This window comes from Cornus florida, unplaced genomic scaffold, assembly GCF_030987335.1.
Source record: "Cornus florida cultivar Cherokee Brave unplaced genomic scaffold, ASM3098733v1 CherokeeBrave_3.0.0_Hap2_Chr05, whole genome shotgun sequence".
Lineage (NCBI taxonomy): Eukaryota > Viridiplantae > Streptophyta > Magnoliopsida > Cornales > Cornaceae > Cornus > Cornus florida.
In genome coordinates this window covers 104111701-104130780 of record NW_026775575.1, presented here as the reverse complement: position 1 = coordinate 104130780, position 19080 = coordinate 104111701, and the positions used below count along the sequence as shown (strand labels likewise).

Sequence of the window (19080 nt, the reverse complement as noted above, 5' to 3'; positions counted from 1 at the left end):
TAATAATGACATGGCAATAACATTGTTATTATTGAGAAATCATATCACCCCCTAAATCAACAAAACCATCTAGGGTTATCTTAAACACCACAATCATCATCAACAGTGACGATAACATGATTGTATTAGAAATATAATAACAAGCCAATTCATCAAAGTCAGTTATGAGTCATAAAGTTCCAAACTGCAGGTGCTTAGCACACAAGTTGCATAATGGGTTGTTTAGAAATCAAGTCCACAAATCGTCCTGAGAGGGCTCAGTAACGGTACTTGGTGGAATAGTCTTTGGGGGCAATTACCAGCCCACGACCCTTCCTAGCCCCTCGATAGATTGTTTCAACAATGTCAATAAACTCCTGCTTGTCCTTCATTGCCCAGTTGATCTTATTGTTGTTTCCGGTGCCAAGATCGATCATTATGTGTTTGTTCCTGAAAAAGAACATGACGGTAGATGGGTCGTACAGCTCATACATTGTATTGAAGTCGGGCACCTCTGTGATGTCCACCAGGTATATCACAGCAAAGTTCTTTATGGTCTCAGCAACCGAAGCCAGCACTTCATCCATCTATAAACCACAAAACAAATAAATTAGATTCACAAAATCACAGCAAATACCTATCAACATCAATTGTATGCTTTTCAGATAGATTTCATATGCATATACATATAATATGACACAGGTAAGTTGCAAATTGTCAAGGCAGCAAATAGCAATTACAGCATCTACTATCCAAAAGTCCATCTTCCAGTAAATTTCAAAAAAATAATAATGAAAAAAACCCTCCTAAATGAATCTATTTTTATCAGTAACCTATCCCAGTATTGAGGCCTGGTAATGCTACTTCCCCAATCACACCTCCTAGTGTCGTGCTAATATTCTGACATAGAAGACCATGAAAGAAGAATCATGACACATATGCATCCTATTTATAAGAATCAAAAAGATTTAATCATTACACACTCAATTCTAATCCAATAAGGGAGAGTATAGATGGATTTTAGGAGGGGGAAACACCTTTTAACCTTATTTATGCCATTTGCATACTTTTTAAAAATGTTTCCCAGTATCATTATAATCAAATGAGCTTGCCATTTTTTCATCTAAAAAATACTGTCAACAAAACCAGCTATACCACTTTTATAAAGCAAAGAAAAACAGACACAAATTCAAAATGACATGAATATAGAGATGCGAGAAATCCTAAAAACTAAGACAGACATGACGAGGGCACGGTAAATAAGGGACTTTACCCACTTCTTGGTACCGTCACAAGAAGTTCTTGGAGGAGGAGGACTTGAGACAAGCCTAACTTTTGGTATTTCACAATGTGACTGCTCTGAGGCTCGAATTCGAGCTGACACCGAACCTTTAACAACACTGTATATGATATATATCCTAAGACTAATATTATTTTCATCAACCTTAGATTCAAAATCCACAAATCTAAATAACTAGAGTGATAACAATAATTCTCTCATTTAAGAAGAGAGAGAGAGAGAGAGAGGACTAGAGTAGAATTTCTAAACTCCCTTTACAAAGTTTTTGTAATCAAAATCCTAAACAAAGAAAAAGGAGAGAGAGAGAGAGAGATGACGTAAAATTTCTAAAACCCTTTGTAAATATTTTTTTTTTTTTGAAAAAAAAAAGGGAGAGAGAAATTTATCAAAAGATAGAATTAGAGGGGGAAAAACACAGAGAAATAAAAAAGAAGAATTACGGCTTTGTTGACACATTCTAGAACTAAAGTACTGATATTATTAATTCCGTCCCAAAAATAAAAGTCCCTTTCATTTTTCAAGTGTTCCATAATAAATGTCCCTATTTAAAAGAACATGTAGTAATTTACATTGTTTTTGGAAGCATATAATCAACGTCTTAAAATTAGAACTGACCAACGGGTCGATGGCCTAGCGGTATAAGGCCCTTACTTTCTAAAGGGAGGTTAAAGGTTCAAGCCTTAGTGGAGGCATGTTTGTGTGAGTACCAATTATGAAAAAAATAAATAAATAAAAATAAAAATTAATTATTTAAAATTAGAACTGAATAAAAAAAATAAAAAAAATAAAATAAAAATAAATAAAAATAAAATAAAGAGTCAAACTTTAAACTTATTTTTCTCCAATTTCTAATTCAAAGGCACTAATTTTATGCCGACGAATATGGTTTGAGAGCATTCCAAAACAATCCTTAAGAGTATAAAAAATCTCTCATTAGAGCATTCCTAAACCATCCTTAGATTACTGAAATTTTCAGACAAAAAGGAAGTAATGGTTATTAAATAGTAAATACTAATCCCCTAAAGCAGGGTGTTGGGATGGATTTAAGAAAATATCATTTGTTGAATTTATTTCAGCCATTCACATACTCATTATATAAAATAGATCATGAAAATTTCCTCCAGAAAGAAGAATAATCATATTACGTTTCTAAGTGTCATTATAATCAAATGAGCTTACCAATTTTACTTGAATAAATAATATGCTTGTCAAAACTACAAGACCACTTCTATAAAGTATTGACATCGCATCTAAAGGGAATAAGTATGGTTAACGATGCAAATCATATCATCTTGAAGAGGGGGAAAAAAGTTATAAAGCAATCACATCAACTAGCAAGCTGTTATATTTCAGTCTTCTTTCCTGCTAACCATATTTTTGAGACACCATCCTAATGCGCATTAAGGTAAATACAAGTTGTGGCAAATATGAGTTTGATAACCTTTTCTTTTCCCAAAGGTTTGATTACCTAATTAAGTATTAAGATTTGTAGAATAACATTAATTCTAATATTAAATATGTTCAATAACACTAAATTAACTTACTATTTCAAGTTCAACACGAATCTGTCACACAATGTGCAATACATTGTCAATAATCCACTGAGCCAGAATCAACCTAAGCAGCCAAAATTATTCAAAGATGTTTTACATGGCGCATCTACCATCTAAGAGGAGGACACTTTATCGGATACTAACATTTCTTGGACATAATCATGATTTTCTGGACAGCTATTAACATTTTCAGTATTTATTTCTCAATTTTATCAAACAATAACAAAATGGCATATAGAATAAGACAAGCCAAATTTTGATTAAGCGAACCCAGAAACAAATTATAATTTTTATTTTTTATTTTTTTTAAAACAAAAAAAAGAAAAAAGAAAAAAGAAAAGACAGAACTTAAAAGCAGAACACGAGAAATTGAGAGAATCATGTTTCAGTAAATAACAATAACATATACAACAAGAAAAAACAAGTTAATGCAGGAAAAGCAAAATATAATAAAATAATAATAAATCAGAATCATAATAAAGAGATCAATTCTGGCAAAGAATAAAGATATATATATATATATATATATATATATATATATATATATATATATATTTATTTATACTATATTTATTTATTTATATGAGTATACCTGCATGCATGTTTCGTCCCAATCATGGCCAAATCGAATGACAACTAGACGCTCTTCTTCAGCGAGGATGGCCTGATCTACAGCCCATCCTGAGTGCAGATGTGGCAGCAAGTACGACATTCCCCCTCTTTCTTCTATGTATACAGGAAAAAAAAAAAAAAAACAAAACAAAACAAAACAAGAAGAAACAAAAAAATGATTCAGAAAGCAATCATTGCAAGGAGGCTCCTTATATAATATTTTTCTCAAGACTATCATAGATGATATTCTAAATTAGTGAAAGGCAAAAGAAAATAAATCATAATATTTTTTCAGTTAAGTTACTAAATAAGGGAGAGACATCTAAATTACATGATGCAATAATTATTAGTCGAAAATTTCACTGGCATGAGTGGATACCTTATGCACCTTTTCGATAAGTTTTAAATTGGGATAGAGATCCACCAAAATGGTTAGCCTTAACCGGATGTGTTAACAGGTAAGTCCGAAATCTGTTCCCATCACTGTCAGAGGAGATAACAACCATCTCTCCTTCCTACACAAGAAAGTAAACAATACCCAGAGGTATTATGTGTTACCCCCAACCAATGGACAAACATACTTTTTTCTTGAAAACTCCCTGTTTCTCTCTTATCAAGGCAAATTGATGACCATCCATTGGTTGAGGTACCATTTGTAAGTACCCAAGGGTATTGTATACTCTATCCTTCTACATCTTGTGCATATGAATGCAAAACTAGTATAGATTTCTAGCATGGTTGCTCTTGCTAGTCGAAGGACCTCTTCGTGATTTTTCTACAAAAAAAAGACACCCATCATTTTTGTTATCCAACTTTTGACACTTCTCATCTATGGATCCACTTATCAATTTATCCAAAATACCATTGATGATGTTGCTGATTCGTATATAAATAAAAAAGGAAATTACTCATTCGATCAATCCACCATTTTTCATTTCGTATGTACACTTTCTTGAGTATGATGTTGGTAATTTTATCTTATTTGATAATATATTGATAAAAGAATTTTGGTTTATATAGGTTTTATACTTGCAATTTGAAGGGTTGTAATTGCAAAATTCGTGAAAAAAACATTTAAAAGTCTCCAGATGATGTACCACAGAGATGAAGCTTTCGTTCATGGAGATGGAAATTTGTTCAAAAACCATCGAATTACATACGTATATACATGGATGCAAATTCACAGCCAATAAATAATAATCAGATTAAAGAGAGAATAAAGAGTATAGATAGAACAATCATACCCTAGCTTAAGCAGAGAGGAAATCAGAAAGAGAAAGGAGAAAAACCCTAACCCTAAAAACTCAGAAGATGAAAAATACCTGAACAATAGTCTAGGTGTAACAGTGCCTTCTTCCCCTTAGGATTGCGTGCGTTTGTATCGCCAAGACGGCACTGTCTGGCTGAAAAAGACGGACTTTTAAGCCCTTTCCATTGATTTTCTCTTTTGGCCCATTAGTTTTGAAAATTACATATTTGCCCATTATTTTAAATAATTACATATTTGCCCATTATTTTAAATAATTACATATTTGCCCATTATTTTAAATAACTACATATCTGCATTCCCTAATACGAACCCTAGCAACCGTTTGATTCACTCATGTGTATCTGAATTTTTTTTTTTTTTTGGTGATGGCGGAGACAATCATTACCTCTGAGACACCATCTTCTTCGTCCCAAATGAATCCATCGTCGTCGTCGCATATAATCTGCCGGGTGTATGTCCTTCGCTTCTTAATAATAATAATAATTTTTTTATTTTTTTATCATCGATCTGTTCAATCAAAACCAATATAATTGTGTTTAATTCATTTCATTAAAATAGTTTAATTTCTATAATTGTTACTAAATTTTCATGTCTATAATTAGCTGCCAGTTAATTGTTGTATTTTAGTTTTATTGTTTTAGCTTAAAAAACTGTGACTATAGTTGTAGAACGCTTCTGCTGAAGGTTTGATTTTTGTTGTTCTCTTGTGAAATTTCAATAACGAAGAATTGACGAAAAGATCAATGATTACCACCCAGAAGGAAAAGAGTATCCTGAAGTAGAAATTATAGGTTGTTTAGTTAACCATGCTTGAACTGTGTATATATAAATATAAAGATATTTAAATACATTTGTTAAATCCTGTATATTTTCTAGGTTCTTAGAACTCATTTGTCATGTATTTAGCATGCTCTCACTATATTAATGAGGTTTAAAATTTTGATTTTCTGTACAGTTTTTCTCTGGCTTGTTTCATTAATATTCTCACTCTACAGAAGGAACCTCTCTGTTCTGTTTCTTAAATTTGCTGAATTTTTTATGCAGATGTCAAAAGCAATTTTCACAATATACTTGCCCTAGATGTAACAGCCGGTATTGTTCCCTTAACTGTTACAAGGTAATCACAAATTCAGGCGAAACTCATTGCAAGGATTCTAAATAAATGACTTTCTCAAGGATCTTATGCTGCCGAGAAGGCATATATCATCATATGTCATACGTGCTTCATAGTTCTTACCTTTTTTGCTTTATCAGTCATGAATGAAGCTTTCCCTTCTGTGACAGTGTATTCAGATTCAGTGGATATTGATATATGTTCTGCTTTCTGACTTTCTATTGGTATGTTGTTGCAGTCTCATAGCCTTTACTGCACTGAATCCTTCATGAGAGAGAATGTAGTGGAGGAGCTGCAGCGGTTGCAACCTGATGACGGAACTAAACAAAAAATGCTGGACATACTCAAAAGATTTCATTCAGAAGAGGAAATGGATATCATGAATGAGGATGGTATGTTATTACTATTTGTCCTTACTTTACTTCTCTAAAATATATGTTGCTGAAGCTTGTTATGTCTTAACTTAGGTATCGTAAATGATTTCTAGAAAAATAGAATAAATAGAAAGGTGTATACAAACATAAACTCATCAGGTGTGCACCCATTTCTAGGATATCTAGTTCACAAAGACCAACTCTAGGACACATAAGGAAAGTGAAATAGTTGAGTAGTTTCTTTAAGTGCAGAAGGAAAATCTAATCACATGAGTTTAATTTAATTTTTTTATATTACAGAAGACTGGGCAAATTGACAGGCAACAGACACTTGTCTGGGAGATGAGGAGAAGATGCTAGATAGCTTAGTTGGAAATACTTGTTAGTAATACTATATTCTTTGATTCGAGATCTGGTGGGAGGTTGAATAAAGTCTTCACCCTACCTCCACCTGCCTGTCTAAAGAAACCGAGTGCAGTATAGACAAGGATATATGGATGAGTGCTAGGAAATTATAACAAAGAAATGTAGGTTCCACAAGAAGTCAGAAGAGCTGTCTATTGAAAGAATGGTCCCTAATGAAACTTGATGAATCTTGTGCTCATTATAAAATTGTAGAGCAACATTAGTGGTAACACTTTTGGTTAGTTATCATTCTATTATTTGCTTTATTAGAGAACAAGTGTTTACGAAGCTTTCATTTAAACTCTCTTTTTCAACAAGCTTTTATATCAAAGTTGTGCTCTAGTATTTGCTTTTGATTGATATATTTTTTTGATAATCATGTTATGAGGTTGTACTAGCTATAATGTGATTCGTAGAATTCCATTTTCTGCTAATCTTGTCAATTTTTTCCATCAAAAAGTTTGCTTAGCTGTGTATTTTTTTAAAAAAAAATTGTCAGATGCAACTTTGTCAGAGGAGACTATCCAAAAGTTTTTGTCTGGTATATTCTGTCCCCCTTTCTTTAATTTTGAGGTACTACTACAGAACTGGTGTCTGGGACAAGTGTTCTCTGGTCTCCATTTTATTGCTCTGGCTAATCTAAGTTGATTTGCTCATCCCTTCTTTCAGGAGATCAACTCAATTATGATGATTTATCTGCTGAACAAAAGAAACGTCTCCAAAGAGCTCTGATTTCCGGGGAGCTGAGTAAGTTTATAGAGCCGTGGGATCCATGGTGGTTGAAACCCTCTGCTAGAACAATCTCTCTCAGCCTGGATGGAACCCAACTCGTCCAACCACTTATCAAACAAGAAACAGTGATATCAAAGCAAGATGATACAGGAAGTCAATCACGCGACATTCCACCTGGCCCTGAAATCCCACTACCCCCAGTTAGCAAGCTTAGCTCAACTGAGCCATCCCCGCTATTAGCCATTCACCTAGTTGACATGATATATAGTTACTGTTTCACCCTTCGCCTCTACAATGGGGATTGGTTGTCAGATGCCATAGGCTCAGCCATGGTCATTTTGAGTATATCGACTGTCTTGGGACTAGGTGGGCAGCCAGAAACTGTGATGGAAGCTATGTCTTATTGCTTGGAGCAAACTTGCTCTCCTGATTACAGACACATGGGTGGCTTGCAGTTTGGCCTTGGTCTTCTCGATGATGTCGTAAGCCTGCTCTACCTTGGGGGCTGTGCTTTAGTTTGCTTGCTCTGTGATCTGCAGAGGCTGATTCAGGCTGCAGAGAGGGAACTGAAGTTGGAGAAACCAAGAAAGTCAAAAAGAGTGGAAATAAGGAGTAAGCTCAAACTTGCTGAGAGGAAGACATTTTTTATGATGTGTTGGGTCCATGAGCAGCCAGCGGCAGCTTGGGCTTCCTTGGGAGCTATAATAAAGGCAGAGAAGGGTTCAGCAATGGATTATGGAGGCAATAAGGGTGGTGCTTTGAAAATGGAGAACAAAACAAGTATGAGCAAGGTTATGATTGAGGAGATTTAGTGAGCTGCCATATCTTGTGATTTTGTATCCATTTCCCTGCTTTTTCTTTTTTTCAAGTTAACAAAATGAAAATCCACTTTCTGCCATTGCTTCTGGTTAAATATACCCATTTTGGATGCAAACAAAAATGCAAAGGAATCATTTCCATTTACATGTGATGAATGCCAAGTAATGTAATATTTCTTTAGTTGAAATATATAACTTCTATGTCATCTTTGGCCCCCATCTTTCCTGAAGATCATAGGCTATATAACGTCTACTACCCTGACAGATTTATATAGTTTGGTACGATTAAGATAGCAATGGAATGGTAACATATACATTCTAAAACCACAATCATAATAACAGAGTACTAACCCAATTGCTCTATGTTTTCTGAGCCTTACAAAAAGAATTAGAGTGAGAAATCTTGTCAATTCTTATATTTACCGTGTACAGAATTCAATAGCAAACATAAGACACTCCAGAGGTAATGGAACATTGTTCAGGTTCTGTAAATGAATTGACATCAGTGACCAGAGAGAATACATCCTAGTTGGAATAACAGTTGGAATAATCGCAACCTGTTATTCACAGCTTTCACCGTCTTCAGCAAATTCCTTTGGTCCCTTCTGACCACGGAACAAACCTATGCCTTCCACTGAAACCTTAATAACACCAGTTCGAACCCCAACATCTGCAGCATATCTGTTCATACAACACATAAAGGCTGTTGCTGTACCCAGACCAACAGGACTACTCGACATAAACTTCTTCAGGAGATAAGAAAGAAGGGCAGCCGATGGTGCTCCATGCTGCTTGACCACTTCTTCCGGGAGCTGTTTGCTCAAGAATCAGTAGACCTGTTTTGCAGTACAAAGCAAAATCCTCGCAGTTATTATTAAATGTGTCTTAGTTTCCAAATCCATTTCGAAGCGGGTACATGGCCCTATAGACCACTTCCTTTGGTGGGTCAGATTTGGCAGTGGTGCAAGTGCCACCTCAGAATATGAGAAGGAACATTGTTGGGGTGACTCCATATTCAAAGCGATACAAGGATCCATAACCAAGGAAACAATCCAAGCAAGAGAGCCTTACCCCACTCTTAGGTTGCTGAAAACCACAGTCGGGAAAAGTTGGACAAGTTGCTAGGACCTTTGAACCTGAAGCAGAGAAGTCAAAAGCAGACTCTGAACTGGAATCGGAGGAGCTGAGAGATGAGCCCCAACTTGAACTGATATTTTGCTCGCAAGTAAAATGAACAACTTTGTTTCCACCCACATAGATGCCTGCATGAGTGTTCCCAAGTGTCAAAAGGGTGAATGAAGGAATCATTAACAATGTATGATATATACAGGTCTTGGATGTCAATGAGATTAGCAAGTATAGTTATATAACAGCAACCTAGACTTCAATGGTTACAGAATAGAATTTAGTGCACAAAAGCAACCTCAAAAGTGACAAATTGACAATGTATCTAAAATTTCTTTGCTAGAAAAGCCAAGTCCCTTCTTCCAATATTTCAAAATCCCAACTGCTTTTCAAAGCCCTTCTTTGGAATTTCTTCCCATCTCACACAGTGAGACCTGTCATCACCTTTGCTGTTGCACAACCAGAATTTGCAACTTTAGTACAATCAGCATTACTTGATGCCACCGGAATGAAAACAATGGTGTAGTTATGTGACATCAGTCCTTGAAAACATCCAATTTGCTTTTGGAAAAATATTTACTGTAGATGATTGTTAGGAGCAATGCATATCGTTACAAGATTAATTAGTAAGTTTAGCCAGTGTCTTTAAATATCACGCGTCTCTAAACTTTCATATTCCAAAGTCTTGAGTGAGGAGGTAGAGAGAGAGACACACACACACAGAGATGGGTCTGCTCTCCCACAGAGTTAAAAAAAAAAGCGAGATCGTAGCAGGCGACCATATCTACACTTGGCGAGCTGCTTTCACTTACTCTCATCACGGTCTCTATGTAATCAACTACGTAGTATTTTTTCTCTCTACCCATTTTATGAATCCCTAATTTGAATGTTGTAATGAACAAAAACAACACTACTATCTTCATTTGGCCTCTGTTTTTCACTCTACTTAGGTGGATTCAAGATTTGCTATTTCTTATCTATACACCTAGAATTGGAATGTTCAATGTGTTTTTTCACTTCTTTTTTTTTTTTTTTTTTTTTTTTTTTAATCTATTACCTGATTTCCGTTTTCCCTTACTTATTTTGCATTATGTTGATAGATTTATACTAAAAAAAAAATCATGAAAAAAAGTTACTAGTTGTGATTGAGATCTCTGACTTGCAATGATGGGCATCAAAATCACATAGAACACCACATTTGTTGGAGGGATAGCGTTATTCATCCATTTGAGTTCGTTACCGCAGCAATGTGTAACTATTAAAACCTTAAAAAGTAGGGTAAAGACACAATAATATGTAGATATAAACTTTTATTTATATACACCCATAATATAAGAAAACTACAGAATTTTGGTTAATTTCTTAATATTTAGATGCTAAAAGTTACATATAGTTTTAGATGTATCAATACTAATATAACACCAAGTTTTAGTTATATAATCCTATTATACCTTTGTCATGACATTTTTTTTTCCTCCATTACAAAGAGTTCATTGTATGCTTGATTTGTGATTTCCATGTGTATATGGCAATCTTTTCTAAAGAAAGAAAGGTAAGGCACTTTGTGGTATGTTCATGTTTTCAAGATTGTTGGATACTGTTGTTGTTTTTAAGATTTGTTTTTTTCTACACAATACTTTGTTAGGAAGTGTTTAGAATGTCTCAATAATGTGCCCTAAAATAATAGATTTTTGCCATGTCAGTCACTTGTTTGGTGAAATGTTGGTATCTCATGCATGTCCGACACAGGCACAGCACCACATTGTAGAAGTGTCTGTGCTTCTTAAATTCTGGTACCGAGTTTTCTGATACTGAGCACACTTGTATCTATTAATGATATCCGCGATGACCACTGGTTGAACTGAAACTTTGTGTCCAACGGCATCTACGTCTGACATTTGAATAGTGGTACACTAGTTTCCATTTTTTATTTTATTTATTTCCTTATTTGATATACTTTTGCTTCAGAAGATTAAAGGGAAAAAAGAAAAACAAAAAATGTCGTCGTAGCTTATTAAGTTGTTCGTTTCCTTTTTCATTCTTCTTGGTTTTTCCAAATTCATGCATGCCAAAAGAGGTAACAACATATGTTTAACATATACAAAATTATACACTTAACAAAATCACCCTAAATGGAACTCAGACACACAAACGGACCCATGTCTAGATTTTTGGTTGGGGGCGCAGTGACTGGAAACTTGCAAGTTGCCACTGATCCTGCAATTTATGTGAACTTGTAGCAGACACATCTCTGTGTGTGTCTCTCTCTACCTCCTCACTCAAGAGTCAAGACTTTGGAATACGAAAGTTTAGAGACGCGTGATATTTAAAGTGAAAGCTCAAAATGGCGAGGAAAAGGAGGAGAAGAGCAAAATGTAGGCGTCGCGGTCCCTCCGTCTGCCTCGTCGTTAAACACTTGCTTTGGGTGAGGAAACGCAAAATGGCTGGCGTCGCCCGGACTCGAATCGGAGACCTTCAGTGTGTTAGACTGAAGTGATAACCAACCACACCACGACACCTTGATGGACGATGATGTCAGTTCAATGGCAGCGAAGACATTATATAGAAAAATTTATAGTTAGAAGTTTTGGGCTATTGAAATTGGAAAAATGTTACAATGGCGAATCTGGTACAGTTATCCATGGACCTGATCATTAATGAGAATTTGATAAATTTATAAAATTGTAATTTGAATAAAACGAAGAATAAATGGAGTTGTAATTTTTTATATTTAATTGAGTCTCCATTTCGAAAGTAAAAAACTCAAGTGAAGTTACTCTTGACAATTTTGGTTTGATATTGAACAATAATTAGTCAAGGTAGGTGTGTGTGAGGATGATTTAGAGTAAGTTTGAAGTTAGAATAGAGTATAACCGGTTGCATTTCATTTTAGAATCGATTGCATTCTTTGATTGAAAACATTATTCAGAATAAGTCCAACCGGTTACATTTTCACGTAGAATGATTATATTTTCCTGAATAAAAAAGAAAAGTTTTATTTTTTTGTCAACTTCTAATACTTTTTAAATTTTAAATTAGATGGATGTTTTATATATTTAAGTGCTTAGCTGTGTAATTTTGGCTTGTATATTGTGTGCCCCTTTTCTTTAATTTTAAAACCCTCTACCCCGAGTCAGCAAGCTTAGCTCAACTGAACCATCCCCACCATTACCCAGCCGGAAACTGTATTGGAATCTGCGTCTAATTGCTTGGAGAAAACTTGCTCTCCTGATTACGGATACATGGGGATGTCATAAGCCTGCTCTACCTTGGGGGCTCTGCTTTAGTTTGCTTGCTCTGTGATTTGCAGAAGCTGATTCAGGCTGCAAAGAGGGAGAAACCAAGAAAGTCGAAAAGATTGGAAATAAGGAGTAAGCTCAAGCTTGCTGGGAGGAAGATATTTTTTATGATGTGTTGTTGGGTCCATGAGCAGCCAGCGGAAGCTTGGGCTTCCTTGGGAGCTAGAGAAGGGTTCAGCAATGGATTATAGAGGCAATACGGGTGCTGCTTCGAAAATGGAGAACAAAACAAGTATGAACAAGGTTATGATTGAGGAGATTTAGTTAGCTGCCATACCATGTAATATTTCTCTACTTAAAATACTTCACTTCTATGTCATCTTTGGCTGAACATTTATTGCCCTGACTGATTTTTGAAGTTTGGTACCATTAAGATAGCAGTTGAATGGTAACATTTACATCCCAAAACCACAATCACAAAAAACAGACCACTAAACCCAATTGCTCTATGTTTTTGGAGCCCTGCGAAAGGAATTAGACTCAGAAATCTTGCCAATTCTTATATTTACCATGTATACAAAATTCTAAAGCAAACATGAAGACAATCCAGAACTTGAGTACACATTGTTTGGGTTCTGTAAATGATATGTTTATCAGTGACATGCGAGAAATAATACATGCTGATTCACATCATCTATATCTATGCCGCTTAGAAGCTGGAGTATCAGTTGGAATAATCGCAACCTGTGCTTCACAGCTTTCGGTGTCTTCAGCAAGTTCCTTTGATCTCTTCCGACCACGAAACAAACCAATGTCCTCCACTGACACCTTAATAACATCAGTTCGAACCCCAACATCTGTAGCATACCTGCTCATACAATACATTACGGCTGTTGCTGTGACCAGACCAACAGGACTCGACATAAACAACTTCAGAGGAGAAGAAAGAAGGGCTGCCAATGGAGCACCAACAACACATGCTGCTTGACCACTCCTTCCCAGAGCTGTTTGGTCAAGACTCAGAAGACCTGTTTTGCAGTACAAAGCAAAATCCTCGCAGTTATTCTTAAACACGTCATAGTTTCCAAATCCATTTTGAAGCAGATACATGGCCCTATGGATCACTGTTTCTGGTGGGTCAGACTCGGCAGTGGTGCACGTGCCACCTCGGAATTTGGCAAGGAATATTGACGGGGTGGCTCCATATTCAAAGCGATACAAGGATCCATCACCAAGGAAGCAATCCAAGCAAGAGAGCCCTACCCCACTCTTAGGTTGCCGAAAACCACAGTCGGGAAAAGTTGGACAGGTTGCTAGGACCTTTGAACTTGAAGCAGAGAAGTCGGGAGCAGACTCTGAACTGGGATCAAAGGAGCTGAGAGATGAAAACCAACTTGGACCGATATTTTGTTCGCGATTAAAATGAACAACCTTGTTTCCACCCACATAGATGCCTGCACGAGTGTTCCCAAGTGTCAAAAGGGTGAACGAAGGAGTCATGAACAATGAATGATATGTACAAGTCTTGAATGTCAATGAGATTAGCAAGTATAGTTACATAACTGCACCCTAGACCTCAATGGAATAGAATTTAGAGCACAAAAGCAACCTCTTAAGTGACAATGTTTCTCTAGAAAGCATGACAAAATGTCATCCCTACAAAAGAAACCCTGTTTAACAAAAAAATCTGCAAGGGTCCAACGCTGCCCAATCTGCAATTCAAGGCCTTTGTCTCTGAAACGAATAGGTACTGATGATTGTCTTCGTGATCTAATGAAGATCTAATTAAGATGAGGCCCCAACACTTTTGCCTGGGTTTAATGTGGTCCTCCAGCTGTTCTGAGAAAGAAGGGTAACAACCAAGAGGATCTTGGGACTGAATCTATCTATCTATCATCCCGTATAATTAATAATTTCTTCCATTACCTACCTGCCAGAGAACAACTCTCTCGAGCAGATCCCTCTCATCAAGAAGGCTTCTCCAGCACCAAGATGGCGTCCAACCTACCTTAGCCTTTAAAATTCTAGTTTTGGGGAAGAAACCTCCAAAACTTGAGCCCATAGAGGGTTGGACCTTTGTAAGCCTCCAGAATTTCTTCTCTAGAAAAGCCACGTCCATTCTTCCAAATTCAAAATCCAAGCCCCCTTTCAAGGCTTTTCTTAGGAATTTCCTCAAGGCCTTTTGTCTCTGAAATTAATTGGTACTGATGATTGTCTTTGCGATCTCATGAAAGATCTAATTAAGATGAGGTCCCAAACCTTGTGCCTGGGGTTAATGAGGTCCTCCATCTGTTATGAGAAAGTAGGGTTACCAACAAGAGGATCTTGGGACTGAATCTATCTATCATCCTGTATAACTAATCATTTCTTCCACTACCTAGCTGCCGGAGAACTTTTCTCTCGAGCAGATTTCTCTCATCAACCAGGCTTCTCCAGCACCAAGATGGCTTCCAACTTCCAAAAACTAGTTTTTAGAAAGATTTTTTCAAAACTTGAGCCCAGAGAGAAGGTTGAATTTATTTAAGCCTCCAAAATTTCTTTGCAAACAAATACATGTCCTTTCTTCCAAAATTTTAAAATCCCAGACCCCTTTCAAGGCTTTTCTTAGGAATTTGCTCCCATGCTGTTGCTCAACCAGAATTTGCAACTTTAGTACAAACAGCATTACATGATGTCACCAGAAATTTGATACAACTATAAATGAGAACATATCCAGTCCCATACTTCAATGCAAATCATGGAGTACTAATGTCACATTAGTCCTTGAAAACATCTAATTTGCTTTCGGAAAAATATTTATTTCAGATAATTGTTAGTAGCAATGCATATAATTACAAGATAAATTAGTAAGTTTAGCAATCCAGGTAGAATATAGCCTCTTTGCTAGTCCAGTCATAGGTTCCAAAAGAACCTTTTTGCATACAAGTTCACATAAATTGCAGGATCAGTGACAACTTGCAAGTTTCCTGACAACTATGAAATCTCCTATCAACTCTCGTATTTGATAGGTTCTTTCATCTCCATTCACTGCATCCCCAACCAAAAGTCTACACACGTGTCCGTTTGTGGGTCTGAGTTCCTTTTACAGTGATTGTGTGTTACAACAACAACAACCACCAAGCCTTTTCCCAATTACTTGGGGTTGGCTGCATGAATCCCATGTTTCCATTCCCAATTACGGTGATTGCGAATTATATGTAGAACTTTGTATATACTAAACATATATAGTTATCTCTGTTGACATGCATGAATATGGAAAAACTGAAAAGAATGAAAAAGGAACCAAACACCTTAATAAGCTAAAAGGACCTTTTATGTTTATCTTTTTGTTCCCGCCTTTTGGCTCTTCTTTTCAACCACTAATGCACGAGCAGCTGGCGAGTTTTGGTCAAACTCGACCTCTTCCCTCTCTATCAAGCAATCTAGAGGTCTCTCCCTTTCAGGTTCGCCTTTCCCTATTGATCTATCGGCCCCTCCCTTGCTAATGGAAGGGGATATGGTCATAGGGAAAAGGAAGGGTCGTGTACCCCTATCCTAATCTCTGGGCGAAGGATTTGAGAGAGTGGGCAATGTTGAAGACAGTTGGCCACCAGCTTTAATAGCAGACCTACCTGATATTGGAACCCAATCGAAGGGTACAGAACAGCCCGGAGAATTAACAGAGAGAGAAGGAGATGGTTTTCCTGTTTTGGGTTTTACGAAATGATATTGTACACATTGGGATTGGGTAATAAGCTAAAAGGACCTTTTATGTTTATCTTTTTTGTTCCCTTGAATCTTCTTAAGCAAAAGTATATACAAACAGGGCAAACAAGTGGATACAAGTGTACACTTTTTCAAATGTCTGAAGTAGATGTAGATGCAGTTGGACACAAGTGTCAGTTCAACCAGTGTTCAGAACGGATATCATTGATGGATACAAGTGTTCCAAGGATCAGAAAATTCAGTTCCAGAATTTTTGTGCCCATGTCAGACGTGCATCAGACACTCCTAGACACATGACTTACACCCCATGAACATATTTATAATTGAAAAATAAATGTATTATTTTACTGAGACATTCTAAACACTTCCTTACACAAGTCTTATGCAGAAAAAACCTCTTAAAAACAACAGCAGTTTTCTTTAGAAAAGATTGGTATATACACATGGAAATCACAAATCAAGTATGCAATGAACTCTTTTAAAAATAAGAAAAAAACAATCGTGGTGACAAAAGTATAACAGGAGGGTAGTAATATCATCACCATCATCAATCTTGTCTTAAATTCTCAATCCCATATGCATGGGATCCGCCACATGAATTCTTTTTTTCCATTCTTTTCTATTACAAGCCATCTCTTCTCTAAAATTTAACTTTTTAAATTCATTTCTAATGATTTCATCCCAAGTTAATTTCTGGCCCCCTCTTTGCCTCCTGCCCTCTATGCAAATTATCCTTCCTGTTCTCACCATTGCATAGGTCTCTCTAATCTTATCACTTATTAGTGTCACTCCTATCATCCATCTTAATCTGTGCCATATAAAAGAATGATAATATTATGTAAAATAAAATTTGTTGTTATATTAGTATAGATTCATCTTCAATATCATGCAACTTTTAGCATATAAATATTAGGAAATAAACCAAAATTTTGTAGTTCTCCTATATCATTGATGTATAAAACTAGAAGTTTATACCTATATATATTTGTGTCCTCATTCTACTTTTTAAGTACCAGCCTATTTTTGTCCATGCTACTTAGACCAGAATCTTTTGCTGAAATGTCAAGCACCGGAATGCAGAAAAGGGGCCAGGCACAATTTTGGTGAATAGGGTTTCAATAATAGTCACATAGCCATGGCAATGAACTCCCATGGATGAAAACGTGATGTTCTAGTGCATCACAACTAGCAACTTTTGTTCATGATAATTTTTCATTAATCTGTCAACATAATGCAAATTAAGTAAGCGAATAAGGAAATTAGGTAAAAGAAAAAAAAAAATCACATTGACAGTCAGTCCGATTCAGCAAGATTCAAAAGAGACTTGTATATCGAGGAATCAACCCAATTAAACATCCATATACTCTATGAAGAAAAATAAACCCAAAATCTATGATCAAACAAAGATTCATAAATCCAGATAGAGATTTGATTACAGACCGTGATGGGAGTAAGTGAAAGCAACTCGCCAAGTGTAGATATGGTCGCCTGCTACGATCTCGCTTTTTTCAACTCTGTGGGAGAGCAGACCCATCTCTGTGTGTGTCTCTCTCTCTACCTCCTCACTAACCACTGCCATACGAAATTTAAAAGTGAGAGTCCAAAAGACAAGAAGGACCAAAAAGAGAAGAAAGTTCGAAAAAAGAGAGGAGTAAATATGGCGTCGCCCGGACTCGAACCGGAGACCTTCAGTGTGTTAGACTGACGTGATAACCAACTACACCACGACACCCCGATGTCTTCAGAAGTGCAACTTCAATTGATTACGACAACGACGAGAGTGTGTATAACTATATTTAATGTTTTAAATGTGGGAACCTCGTGTCGATATCCATGGACCTGATCGTGATGATATAATAATTATTTATATCACAAGTTCCAGTGAAACCATTATTTTATCTTTTCTCGAAACTATATATGAAGAAACAGACTCTCATTTTGGCCTGCCATTGTGATCTTATTATGTTTAGTTATTTTAATATGATTGTTTTTTTATAATTAAATGATGTTATATGGGGTTTTAAGCATGTTATATATATATATATATATATGTATGTATTTATATTTTGATTCGTGAGGAAAAAAAAGTCATAACAAAAATTATGGGCTGAACGAATAAAATACATTCATGTTTTGTTTGAGAGTATTGAATAGATTAACTAGATTTTAAATTAAAAAAAATTAATTAAAATTAAAAATACTCCAAACATGATATCTCTCGTACAACTGGAAGTATAAGCTCTAATTATATTAACTCTAGGTTTTTATATCACATATAAGTTCTAGTAATGTTACTTGGTTTATTTATTGTTGATAGTTGTTACATTACAACTTATTTTTTCAATTATTATAAACTATTATTGTTATTGCATTTCTAGCCGGTCTTTTTTAGTGCAGCAAAAATTGGAGAAATGGTTTGTGAACCAGCTACATTTAAGTCCAGTTAAATTTATTGTTTTTGCATCCCTCTTACTATTGAATTATAGGCTCTGACGGCACTTCTTTACCTTCCAACATAAAAGGTTAAGGATTCAAGTCCCGTATGAATATTACATGTGCGTCATTGTATTTTTTTCCATATTTAAAAAATAAAATAAAAAAATATTTAAAGATAATTGAGTATTGCTTCACCAAAGTCGAATATTTTGTTTGTAATGTATTTCTAATAATTCTTTAGCCTATTAATACTATTGGGTTATTAACTGGAAAAACATTCGAAATGCTTTTGTTTCTTGTTGCCTCCATCAATTTGGTGCATTGATTTACTAAATTGTCCCTTATCATCTACAAATATGGTAATTGAAACAATTAGAATGGTTCTAGACAAACATCAATACATTAGCCCGCCATTAGT

General features: G+C 35.7%; 3 protein-coding genes, 3 non-coding genes and 1 pseudogene across 9 annotated transcripts; 1 reads left to right on the top strand and 6 right to left on the bottom strand.

The window, feature by feature from the left end:
• Positions 1–96: 96 nt before the first annotated feature.
• LOC132308172 (thioredoxin-like protein YLS8) lies at positions 97–4873 on the bottom strand. Of its 2 annotated transcripts, none has more exons than XM_059806191.1 (3): positions 4767–4873; positions 3425–3558; positions 97–566 (listed from the first exon to the last, which is right to left on the bottom strand). In XM_059806191.1, exons 2-3 carry the CDS (start codon positions 3542–3544, stop codon positions 258–260), a joined length of 429 nt encoding a protein of 142 aa, XP_059662174.1. In that variant the 5' UTR covers positions 3545–3558; positions 4767–4873; the 3' UTR covers positions 97–257. The 2 variants fall into 2 exon arrangements, with proteins under 2 accessions (XP_059662174.1, XP_059662175.1); XM_059806192.1 differs by having other exon boundaries at positions 4689–4833.
• Positions 3847–3965, bottom strand: LOC132310940 (U6atac minor spliceosomal RNA). Its single transcript, XR_009482770.1, has one exon. It is a non-coding gene; the product is annotated as a U6atac minor spliceosomal RNA (small nuclear RNA).
• Positions 4874–5008: 135 nt separating the features above from the next.
• Positions 5009–8338, top strand: LOC132308171 (uncharacterized). Of its 2 annotated transcripts, XM_059806189.1 has the most exons (5): positions 5009–5165; positions 5759–5831; positions 6067–6220; positions 7107–7148; positions 7277–8338. In XM_059806189.1, the coding sequence occupies exons 1-5, from the start codon at positions 5080–5082 to the stop codon at positions 8149–8151; spliced, it is 1230 nt and encodes a 409-aa protein (XP_059662172.1). In that variant the 5' UTR covers positions 5009–5079; the 3' UTR covers positions 8152–8338. The 2 variants fall into 2 exon arrangements, with proteins under 2 accessions (XP_059662172.1, XP_059662173.1); XM_059806190.1 differs by lacking the exon at positions 7107–7148.
• A 150-nt stretch (positions 8339–8488) lies between these two features.
• LOC132309890 (protein LEAD-SENSITIVE 1-like) lies at positions 8489–9465 on the bottom strand (annotated as a pseudogene).
• Positions 9466–11727: 2262 nt separating this feature from the next.
• On the bottom strand, positions 11728–11801 carry TRNAV-AAC (transfer RNA valine (anticodon AAC)). The gene has a single exon. It is a non-coding gene; the product is annotated as a tRNA-Val (tRNA).
• A 1212-nt stretch (positions 11802–13013) lies between these two features.
• Positions 13014–17964, bottom strand: LOC132308170 (protein LEAD-SENSITIVE 1-like). 2 transcript variants are annotated; one of them, XM_059806188.1, is made up of 3 exons: positions 17913–17964; positions 17667–17798; positions 13014–13975 (listed from the first exon to the last, which is right to left on the bottom strand). In XM_059806188.1, exons 2-3 carry the CDS (start codon positions 17758–17760, stop codon positions 13212–13214), a joined length of 858 nt encoding a protein of 285 aa, XP_059662171.1. In that variant the 5' UTR covers positions 17761–17798; positions 17913–17964; the 3' UTR covers positions 13014–13211. The 2 variants fall into 2 exon arrangements, with proteins under 2 accessions (XP_059662171.1, XP_059662170.1); XM_059806187.1 differs by lacking the exon at positions 17913–17964 and having other exon boundaries at positions 17667–17892.
• On the bottom strand, positions 17885–17958 carry TRNAV-AAC (transfer RNA valine (anticodon AAC)). Its single transcript has one exon. It is a non-coding gene; the product is annotated as a tRNA-Val (tRNA).
• Positions 17965–19080: the final 1116 nt, after the last annotated feature.